Source organism: Setaria italica, chromosome I (genome assembly GCF_000263155.2).
Source record: "Setaria italica strain Yugu1 chromosome I, Setaria_italica_v2.0, whole genome shotgun sequence".
NCBI lineage: Eukaryota > Viridiplantae > Streptophyta > Magnoliopsida > Poales > Poaceae > Setaria > Setaria italica.
In genome coordinates this window covers 9,378,532-9,389,822 of record NC_028450.1, presented here as the reverse complement: position 1 = coordinate 9,389,822, position 11,291 = coordinate 9,378,532, and the positions used below count along the sequence as shown (strand labels likewise).

General features: G+C 47.9%; 2 protein-coding genes across 2 annotated transcripts; both read left to right on the top strand.

Moving 5' to 3' along the window:
• Positions 1–202: 202 nt before the first annotated feature.
• On the top strand, positions 203–4,186 carry LOC101778032 (pentatricopeptide repeat-containing protein At1g02060, chloroplastic). The gene has a single exon (XM_004952023.3). The coding sequence runs from the start codon at positions 1,311–1,313 to the stop codon at positions 3,171–3,173; it is 1,863 nt and encodes a 620-aa protein (XP_004952080.1). The 5' UTR covers positions 203–1,310; the 3' UTR covers positions 3,174–4,186.
• Positions 4,187–5,401: 1,215 nt separating this feature from the next.
• On the top strand, positions 5,402–10,061 carry LOC101782336 (terpene synthase 2, chloroplastic-like). The gene is made up of 7 exons (XM_022825808.1): positions 5,402–5,571; positions 6,479–6,624; positions 6,827–7,059; positions 8,733–9,114; positions 9,289–9,507; positions 9,590–9,728; positions 9,914–10,061. The coding sequence occupies exons 3-7, from the start codon at positions 7,032–7,034 to the stop codon at positions 9,992–9,994; spliced, it is 849 nt and encodes a 282-aa protein (XP_022681543.1). The 5' UTR covers positions 5,402–5,571; positions 6,479–6,624; positions 6,827–7,031; the 3' UTR covers positions 9,995–10,061.
• Positions 10,062–11,291: the final 1,230 nt, after the last annotated feature.

Genomic DNA, 11,291 nt, shown 5'->3' with positions numbered 1-11,291 from the left:
TAGAATTTAGAATCAAGGCTTAATTAGTTTATTATTTTTATTTACAATAGAGGTAGGATAAGGATTCTTGGCATTAGCCCCACGCGGTTACTGTCAGACGTTCGATAACTAATAGGGGTGGAGGTCCCTACAGAACAATCTATAGCCCGCGGCCCTCCCCCTCCCCCCCCCCCCCCCCCCCCCCCCCCCCCCCCGCGTCGAGCCTCGAGCTGCTCCTCTTTGCGGAACGACCGCAGCGGCACGGCGAGCTCCCACGCAGCGGCCAGGGCGGAGATCGAGCTCCCCTGTGGCGGCTCTTGCCCGGACGGCGGCCGCACAACGCTTGCTCCCACACTCTCCCATCGCAGCGACCTACGAGCTCCACCCGCCGCTTTGATTCGTCGCCGCCACCGCATCAATCTCGCCCATACATCAGCCACATCAAGGTCGCCCCTGCCTTCTCCCACAGCTACGACCTGCGAGCTCACCCAATTGCTTCGATTTGCTGCCGCCGCATCGAGCTCGCCTGTTGGAATCACGCTGCTCCGCCCCGTGCCGTTCGCCGCAGGCCTCCCGCCGCCGCCCAGCGTCCCTCCTCCAGCGTGCTGCTCGCCGTCGTCCCGGAGGCTGCGCACTGCCATGGGCAAGCAAGCAGTGCCGCGCACCCCCTGTCCAATGCGACAGCTTGGGGACGCTAGGATCGGGGCGGTACCTCGGGGGAGTGAGGTGCGGCGGCGCATGGAGCACACTGGCCAAGGACGGGGGTGGCGGCGCAGCACTGGGAGCTCGACCCCGCGTCCGAACCGCCGTCCCGCCGATCCTCCCCATCCCCGTCATGGGCTGCGCCGGCAGCTGCCGCCGACGGAGCCGCCGCTGCCTCATCACGGTCTCCCGCCGAAGATGCGCCGGCGCCGCTAGCCCGCCGCTACCCACGGGTCCCACCGGAGATGTTGTTGGTGATGGATGGGAGAAAGTCAGAAAGGTGAGGCCGAGAGCGAAGGCAGGGAGAAGATGGTGAATCTGACGAGTGGGATCCACATGTCAGACCACGTCAACACACACCCAGCATGCCACACAGGCATTTTAGTGCGGGCATTGAACCAATTAGCAAATTTTGAAGAACCAATTAGCAGATTTAGGAGTTGAAGAACCAATTAGCAGATTTAGGGAGTTGAATGTGCATTTTGGAAGTTTGGAGAGCAAATTTAGGGAGTTGAATGTGCATTTTGGAAGTTTGGAGAGGCAAATGATACTCGCTTCCAAGGTCAAGCACCGGCCGTACATTTTACTCAAAAAATTGGCAAGAACGAGAGCAATTCGCCTCCCCCTCTATGGGCGCACCGCCGGAGCCGGAGCCGCCGGCGGTGGCGGCGGCGAGGAAGCTGCACCACCTCCTCCGCTCCCGCGACCTCCGCCCGGCGCTCTCCTACTTCCGCACCCTCCCTTCCCCGCTCACCCTCCTCCCCACCCACGCCCTCAACGCCCTCCTCCGCGCACTCGCCGCCGCCGGCCGCGTCCGCGCCGCCACCTCACTCTTCCGCTCCATCCCCGCCCCCACCCCACACTCCTTCAACTCCCTCCTCGCCGCGCTCCTCCGACGAGGCCGCCGCCGCGCCGCCTCCGCGCTGCTCGCGGCGTTCCTCCGCTCCCCCGACGCCTCGCCCGACGTGACTACCCTCAACACCCTCCTCCATGGGCTTTCCACTGCCTCCCCGCGCCCGTCGGCCCACACGCTCCTCAAGCTCTTCCGCTTCTTGCCGGAGACCTACGCCTTCGCCCCCGACGCCATCACGTACAATTCTCTGCTATCTGCTCTGTGCCGCGGGGGCGACCTGGCCACCGCGCGCAAGCTGTTCGACGGAATGCACGTGAGCGAAGAAGACAGCAAAAGTGGCGCCTTCGCTAACGTTGTCACCTACACAACCATGATCAGGGCGTACTGTGCAAAGGGGCTTGCCGACGAGGCACTTGCGCTCTTCAAGGTGATGGTCGCAAATGGCGTGCCGCCAAACAGGGTCACCTTCAACACGATGGTGCAGGGCTTCTGTGAGGCTGGAAGGATGGAGCTAGTGAAGGAAGTGTTCGAGATGGAGTCGTTTAAGCCGGACACATGCACATTCAACACGCTGATGGCTGCACACTACAGTGAAGGGCGGTTTGAGGATGCAATGAAGGTGTTTGATCAAATGACAGAACTACACGTGAGACGAGACTCTGCAAGCTATAGCATGGTGATCCGGGCATTGTGTGAGAGTCGTGAGTTTGGTCGGGCTGAGGAGCTAGTGGATGAGATCTTGGAGGAGGAGTTGCTCAAGAAAAGAGGTGGTTCTGTACCACTTATCGCAGCGTACAACCCAGTTTTTGTGTACTTTTGTGAGAATGGAAAAGCTAAAAAGGCCAGGATCCTGTTCGGGCAGTTGCTAGATAGGAGGAGCAAGGTTGATTTCCAAGCATTCAAGACGCTGATCCTAGGACATTGTAAGGAGGGCAATTTTGAAGAAGCTTACGAGCTGGTGCTCTCAATGTTGAAGAGGGATCTTATCCCTGACAACGAGTGCTATATTGCTGTAATAGATGGCTTTATGCAGAAGGGAAGGATGAAATCTGCTTGGGAAACTCTTCACAGGATGTTAAATAGTGGTCTTCGGCCTAGCACAAGTACATTCCACTCGGTTCTTTTGGGGCTTTTGAAGAAAGATGGCTGTGCAAAAGAAGCTGCTGATTTGATTGAGATAATGCTAGAGAGAAAAATCCGGCAGAATGTTGATCTTTCAACTAATCTGATTGATGTATTGTTCAAAAGTGACCTCAATGACCGTGCATACAAGATTACTAAGCGTCTGTATGATAATGGCTATTACATCAAGATGGAAAAGCTAATTGAAACACTTTGTGAGGACAAGAAGTTCATAGATGCAGCAGAGTTTACTTTGTTTAGCTTGCAGAAGCACCATGAACTGGGTGTGGCAGTTCACAGTTTGGTTCTGGATGGCCTTTCCATGGACGGTAAAGCTTCAGAGGCATTCCGGCTTTTCTATGAGCTAATTGAGAATGGAAGCACTTCTGCTGTTGCTGCACCTCGCAGCGTAATCTTGCTTCATCATGCACTCGAGGAAGCTGGAAAGATGAAAGAAGCTGATTTTGTTGGTAAACAGATGAGTCGTGCCACTGCCAGAATTAGGCAAAGGAGCTAAGGATTTACTCAATGTTGTTCCAAGAAACCTTGCAAACTCTTTGCAGCTTCAGTGCAGTGTGGTCTGGAAGAGAGAGAATGCTGAAACTCAATATCAAGTTGGTTACCTGATCAGCTGACTGGCAAGGAACGGATGGTCATTCATCAAGGGTTGTCAGATGATGCTACACTTTATTAAAGGATCCACAAAATGATTTGATTTTCCTGAAATCGCCCATAGCATCAGATAATTCAGATTACACGAGCCCATCTGATGGTCACTCCTAAAGAGACACTAAACCCTGTATTTCCTGACACCGTATTCCTGGTTAAAGGAAGTGCAGGTGAGACAAATAGGGCTGCTGATGCTTCTCCAAGTACAAAAAGAAGAGGATGTGTGAACAATACTCTGTCATGATATTTACTGAGCAGTGATCCAGCATCTCCCAGTGTGTTGTGTGCATGCATAAAATTTTCATCTTCCGAAAATGGAGCTGCTCTTCTCATCTATGGAGTCAAATACCAAATACCTTGGGAAGTCATCGTGTTTGGAAGTGAAAGACCCTGTGAATGCTGAGCACTTGATCGCCATGATGCTGTACCCCAAGTTATGAAGGTGCTGAGGGTCCATGTCCGAGACTCATTTCCAGATAGAGAGGTGGAGTCACTTGAGCAGTTGGGCGGGAAGCTTCAGAATCTGAGCGACAAGTTCTTTGGCCAGCACAGGAGTCTTGTCGTTGCCTTCTAGTTGCGTGGTGAGGAAAAAAATGACGTGAATCTCAGAATTTGGCTGTCTTGCTATAAAAATGTTGCTGCCCCACCTCTGAAGAAACAAGTTGCAGTTCGGACCTCGATTCATGTTTTGCATTCGATCAGACGCATTGTTGTACTATTTCCGACTATTTATAAAGAGAAAAGGTGCAAGCTCGACCAGCAGTTCAAATGTACAGAAGTAGTATTAAATATGGGCCTACCATAATAAGTAATAACTATTACCTATCAGTGACATTAATAAAAAATAATTGAAAATGCCCATATATATGTTTCTCTATCCTCCAGCATTATTAAGAAAATGAAGCTAAAGCCCTGTTTGGTTACTCTTGCTAAAGTTTAGCAGCTGAAATTTAGAGTTGCTAAACTTTAACAAAAGCTGTTTGGATACTCTTGCTAAAAGTTTAGCAGCTGAAATTCAGAGTTGCTAAACTTTAGCAAAAGCTGTTTGGATACTCTTGCTAAAAGGTATTTAATGAGCTGTAAAAAGATCTATCTACCCTTATTAAAGGTGCGCAGGAGGGGGGGAGACAAGCAATAAATGAGGGGTATAGGTTGTCCAGCCCACCTTTTAGCAAGTTTTAGCAACCAAAAACTTGCTAAAGTGCTAAACTTTAGCAACTCAACTTTAGCAAGTTTTAGCAAGGGTGTTTGGCAGTTTAGCAGCTAAAAATTGCTAAACTTTTATTAGCAACTAAGGTGGAACCAAACAAAATTAAGTTCCTGCATCCCACATGCGTTGCAGCTCTCATGACCATTTCGTGTGCAGGTGCAAGTCACATGATCAAATAGTTACAAAAAGCTTAAAACGTTTAACTGAAAGATATGGCTTTAGGAAAGCGACAATGAAAAGCGCACCGTGTACGTGACAAACCAACCTAAATAAAAGCCATTCATTTGGAAGAGCAGAAGAATGAGATTAATGCACATGGTGTAGAATCTATATAAAGTACTAAAAATATTATTATGGTAGGCTCATATTCAATTTTGTCCATTAAAAAGAAGATATATCAACAAAAAGTACTAAAAATATTATTATGGTAGGCTCATATTCAATTTTGTCCATTAAAAAGAAGATATATCAACAATAAGTACCCATACGAGCACCTTTAAAAGATTGACAAAGTTAACACATACGTTTCATCATTGACGGATACGTACTACTATAAAAACGAGACTTTGATCCTAATAAAAATTTCGGAATAAATTGACTCCGGTACCGATCTAACTTTGATACTCTCCGGAGATTTTTAGTAAACCTACACTCGGTCACGTGCGGCCTCACATTCGGGCTGCATGTTTTTCACATGCACCGCAAACACGTGTTGGAGATCGATCGAGACTACACGTATGCAGTTTGATGCAACCTGCAGGAGCTACATCTAGCACCACACCAAGGCTATCCCTATCCTGTTGATACCTCCATGCATATAATACCAATCACCCACAGCACGCAAATTGAGTTGAACTATATACACTCGCGTTTGCAATAATGGCTGCTGCACCCGAACACATCTTATCCTCATCCCTGCAGCCGCCTACTTCTTCCAGCTTCGTCTCCGGCGGCGGCCGGAAACGCTCAGCTACGCCGCCCCGGCGGCTCTTATCCGGTGTCCAAAACGCTGTTGTCCGGTGACCTTGACCTCCAGGTAGCTTAATTACCCAGCTTCTCCGTATCTACTATTTTGATTCTTCTAAGTTCATGTGCATCTAGATATGATATATATCTAGACGCATACAAAAATCTATGAATCTAGAAAATCTCAAATGACTAATAACTTAGGACGGAGGGAGTAGTAAGTATATGATGTGCATAGAATCTTTATCTTTTTTTTCTTAATTCACAGTTGGCGGAGAGAATGGGGCGGAGGGGCCACGGTCCCCCTAAAACCATAAAAACTTTTCATTAAATATTTAAATTTTGGTTAAATTATGAAAAAATTTAACACTATTAGTTCGATTGTTAGGTAAAATGCCATAATTTGAGTTTAGCTCCGTCCCTATTCTTAGTGAACCCTAATCCAAACCATAGTGTCATTTTCTTTTTTTTTCCAACTGAAGTGAATAATGATATATTGGCAAAACCTCAAACGCCTCTGCATCGACTACTACTTCGAGGAAGAGATCGAGAGTGCCATGGTCGCGTGCATGGATCTCGTACGTCCATAACGATAATCTCCTCGATGCAACCCTCTCATCCAGGTTCACCGGGGAGACTAGGCATGATGCACCGCTAGAAAACGGGGTTTGGATGAAAAAAAAATATCAGAACGATTTGGACTCGGTACTAAGCAGGATCCAAATAATTTGGTAGCCCTCGGAAGTCTTTTAGTACCGGTCGGTACTAAAAGGTAGATTTTTTATTGGTTGGTAACACTAACCGGTATTAAAAGTCACCCTTTTAGTTCGGTTGGTGTTACCACACGGTATTAAATTCTTCATAAGTTATTTTAAATAAAAAGCATCTCTTTCTCAGTCACATGTGTATAGTGTAGGTGAAATGGTAAAGATGATATGTGTACTGAGAGAAGTTATTTAAAATATTTTTTAGTGCAGAACTGCTGGCGAGGACACATCATATCTTCTCCACAAAAGAGTTTTCTTAGCATATTCTCCTTTCAGCTTCACCGGCGGCTGTCCGGCGAGGCGGCCGCCCTTTGCCGGCTTCCAAAATGCTGCCGGCTAGTGACATTGACCTCCAGGTTAGCTTACCAATCAGCTAGCTTATAAAGAGAGCAACTAATCCATGCATGAGTTATTATACCGATATGATGCATACACTTGCATTGATCCCCCATGAATTGTAACCGTAATCAAGAATCCTGCTAGTGTGATTTTCTCTATACAAGTGACCTAGTGTGTCCTAGTTACATCTGTGCTCACACTCTGCCTGAAACACCCCAGAAGAGCATCGTTACTATGTAAAAGACTCTGCATGGGCATCGGGAGAGAGGACGGGAGACGATGGCTGTCGTCGACAACCTCAAGCGCCTCTGCATCGCCCACTACTTCGAGGAAGAAATAGAGAGCGCCATGGGCGTGTGCATGGATCTCGTTGACAGCGGTGACCTCCTCGATGCAACCCTCTCCTTTAGGCTCATGAGGGAGAATGGGCATGATGTTTCAGCACTCAGCAGGTCAGTAAAAGTATATGGTATGTATAGAGAGAACTGCTATAGCAGTCTCAAACATGTGAAACTTAACACCATTGCTTTTGTAATATTTTTGTTAGAACAATGGCACCAATGTATAAAACTTGTTCCATTCTACCGTTGGGGAAAGCCCCATCAGTACTGGTTCGTAACCCCTTTAGTACCAGTTGCGCAACCGGTATTGCTAGTTCGGTACTAAAGGACAGGCCTTTAATACTGGTTGATACAACTAAGTACTAAAGGGTATTAAAAAATTTAAAAAAAAAGAAACAACCCCGCCCGAGCCCAGCCCCCGCTACCCCTCCCGCCCGACCCCGCCACCACCACACCGCCCGACCCCGCATCCCGCGGCCCGCCGCTGCCGCCGAAAAAGAAAAAGAAAATACCTGTGCCCCGCCGCCGCACCCCTGTGCACATCGCCGAGCACCTCCACGCGCCCCGTACCTCACCCCACCACCCAAGCACTGCCCTACACCTCGCCCCGCTGCCGCTCCTCACTACCAGTGAGGGGCGAGCGGAGGGGGAAGGGGATGGGCAACGATGATGGGAGAGGGAGGGGGTGGGGGCGGCAGCAGGAGGGCAGGGGAGAGAGAGGGACGGGAGAGGGAGGCAGCGAACACAGGCGGAGGAGCGGATAAGGAGGCGGGGGAGAGAGAGGATAGGAAGGCGGTGGACAGATCGAGGATAAGATTGCACTACTATAGAACTGATATTCCATCCAATCCTTTTTTGTCCCGGATGACTTTGGACCCGAGACTAAAAAATCTTTAGTCCTATGTAAAAAATGAGGCACCGAAAGGACACCGACGGGAGGAGCTTTAGTCCCGGTTGAAAAGATTTGCTAGGGATGCCCCCCCTTTTGTCCCAGTTGATAATTCCAACTGAGACAAAACATTTAATCCCGGTTGGAAACACCAACCAGGACAAAACACAGGGCCGCGCACGGGTCTCGACGCGCAAGTCTTTATCTTCACAGGGGCGCCTTCTTTCTTCTCCACGCGCACAAGTCCTTAGCAGGTGTTCCTCTCCTCCTCTCCTTCCTCCTCCTCCTCCTCTCCCTCCGGCACGGATGGCCATCCCCTCCCCCTGCTGCCCCTCCTCTTCCCCCTCTGCTCGCCCCTCACTGGCAGTAAGGAGTGGCAGCGGGGCGAGGGCGGGTGGCGGCACGTGGAGCGGAGCGAGGCGGAGCCGAGGCGGGCGGAGCAGGCTAGCGGTGGCGGGCGGAGCAAGGCGGAGCTGAGGTGGGCGGAGTGTGTGGAGCCGAGGCGGAGGCCGGGCACGGGGGAGACGGAGGCGGCTCGTGGGGGAGGCGAAGATGCTGGCGGAGCGGGACGGGCGCGGGCGGGCGGTGCACGCTGCCGCCAGGCGGGCGGCCAGCAGGCGTGTGGCTTTTCTTTATTTTTTTCGAAATTTTTTAGTCCCAATTGGTAACACCAATCGAGACTAAAGGCTATGGATGACCCGGGACTAAAATCAACTATGAATCAAACAAGTTTTGCCACTAAAATTGGCAACAGCAATGGTAATAGACGGAAAAAGTTTTACATATATACAAAATCAAAAATCAAAACTGTGACCGGCACGCAGTACTTTTGGGAAAATATATTGATGTTCAAACATTAAACAGTTTCGATGACTCCTCGGTCGATGTGTGGCAGATGACGTTCTCCGGAGGTTCACCAACAGCGCTGGCGAATTCAGCCTTGCTCCCAGCAAGGACATTGTGGGGCTCCTAAGCTTGCATGACATGTCACACTTGGACATTGGAGAAGAAGCATCACTCTACAAGGCAAAGGTGTTCTCAAGCAAGCACCTTGCATCTGCCATCAGGTACCTGGAGCCAGGCCTCGCAAGGTATGTGAGGCACTCCCTGGATCACCCATACCACCTGAGCCTGATGCAGTACAAGGCCAGGCACCACCTCAGCTACCTGCAGAGCCTGCCAAGCAAAAAGTGTGCTACTGCAATGCAGCAGCTGGCAATTGCAGAATTCCATCTTAACAAACTGCTGCATCAGAAAGAAATGGAAGAGGTTAAAAGGTACATTAAAAAAGTTATCCTTGCTAGAAATTGCATGAACATTCTTGTATACAATGTGCAGGGATTGTACCACATATCAAAATTAAAGAGAATATAATGGCAACTTATTTTTTTTCTAGCAGTGAGAAAAAGAATTTCTATGCATATGAGTTCTAATGTTTTTGGAGAAATCAGATGGTGGATGGGCCTAGGACTGGCTCAAGAAATACCGGCGGCCCGGGACCAGTTGCTGAAATGGTACATGTGGTCCATGATGATCCTCCACGGATCTTCCATCTCCAAATACCGGGTTGAGTTGATAAAGGTCATCTCACTAGTCTATATTGTTGATGACATATTTGATCTTGTTGGCACACAAGATGAGCTCTCTCTCTTCACCGAGGAAATCAAAATGTAAGCCTGGCAAAGATACTTGGGTTAGATAATCTTAGTTGTTTCATACGTCGAGACACATTTCACAAAGTGCAATTCGCAGGTGGAATACTGAGCCTTGTGATTCACTCCCCAGCTGCATGAGATCATGCTACAAGGCTCTTTACACCACTATGAATGAGATCGCAGATGTGGCCGAAAAGCAGCATGGAGTGAACCCTGCCAATCACCTCAGGAAAGCTGTATGTTTCTAACTCGTTTTCCATCTAGTTCTGATTTATTTGTCCTATATTATATTGCTGAATAGCACAACTGCCTCCATCAAAAACTTATTAAGATATTTCACGCACTATAAAAAATTTCCTGCATGTTCAGATGATGACCTCTGAACAATTGTTAACACATGAAACTCTACCATTTGGTGCAGTGGACAGAGCTGTTTGATGTTTCATGGCTGAGTCAAAATGGCTGGCAGCCGGTCATGTTCCTGCCGCAGAGGACTACCTAAGAAATGGCATTGTCACATCAGGAATGCCACTTAGGGGTGTTTGGTTACAGGGACAGTTTGTCCAGTCACATCAATATTTAGATACTAATTAGGAGTATTAAATATAGGTTAATTACAAATCGCCAGGATGGTTAGCGTCATGTACTCTTACAACAAGGAGCAGAGGCTCCTGGTACTCGAGGACTACGCGAGGATGCTGCTGTTATGAAACTATGATTGATGAGGACCCATTTCCCTCTGTCATGTGTGATTTTTACTCGCTCGATAATTAGTTGGCACCAGTGTAGAAATTACGCCTTGGATATTAAATAGCTAGAATTATTTGGGTGAGTAAACGTATATACAATGTTCGGGACAAACTAATTAATTTTAAAATAAGAATGATTAGAAAAAATAAGAGCCGTCCATCTTAAGAAATTTAACGATGGAAATAAAGGAAGTACTACCTAAAGAAAAGAAAAGTATGAAGAACTACTAAATTGGTGGGATCAAGTACCAAAAATAATTCTTAAATTTATTGTTTTAATTGTTTTACCTTAGGTATGTACCAACAAGTACCGATGGCTACTTTTAAACCACCGCAAAAGAGCTCTAAAATAACCAATTAGCATGCCCGAATATCACTGAAACCAGTTTCCGTGGCTTCAGCTTCACTCTATTTTTCAAGAAAAGCAAACCATGTTACTGACCTTCGATTTCATAAGCAATCTTTGCACCATCAAACAACCCTTGTTGAATGACAAATCCATTCCTTGCCGAGCAGCTAAAGACATTTTCTTGAACTTACCTCCATCGTCAGATATTCAGATTGCAGAAGCTCATCCGATGGTCAATCCTAATCCTAAAGACAAACTAAAGCCTGTATTTCCTGATACTGTGTTACTAAGATCTCTACTATTCCTGCTTAAAGGAAGTGCTGGTGAGACAGTACGGCTTCTTTTTCTTCTCCATCTCCAGACTCCAGTACAATGTGATAAGAGATGTGAAAATCAAATGATCATTACAAAAACTCCTGGCGAAACCCAGCATTTCCCATCATGCTGTGTGCAGGTGCTCATGCATAACCTTTTTGTGTTGCAGAAAATGCAGCTGCTCTTGTCACCTGTATATAGAGCTGTACTTCTCCTGGAGGAGTATACTTGAAGCACTCCCCACTACCGTGAGAACCTAGTAGTAGTAACTGTTCGTGTTTGGAAGCTGAAGAGTAGTGAAGACCCTGTGAATGATATAGGCCGCACAGGACTTCAGGAATGTAATAATGTGTATAATCAGTTGGGCTTCAGGCTTCAGAAATCCA

Excerpts from the sequence above, each read along its gene's own strand:
- LOC101778032 (XM_004952023.3), top strand. The coding sequence starts at position 1,311 with ATGGGCGCACCGCCGGAGCCGGAGCCGCCGGCGGTGGCGGCGGCGAGG.
- LOC101782336 (XM_022825808.1), top strand. The coding sequence starts at position 7,032 with ATGGGCATGATGTTTCAGCACTCAGCAG. Across the intron at positions 7,060-8,732 it reads GATGTTTCAGCACTCAGCAG|ATGACGTTCTCCGGAGGTTC; the intron begins GTCAGTAAAAGT and ends GATGTGTGGCAG. Across the intron at positions 9,729-9,913 it reads CCAATCACCTCAGGAAAGCT|TGGACAGAGCTGTTTGATGT; the intron begins GTATGTTTCTAA and ends CATTTGGTGCAG.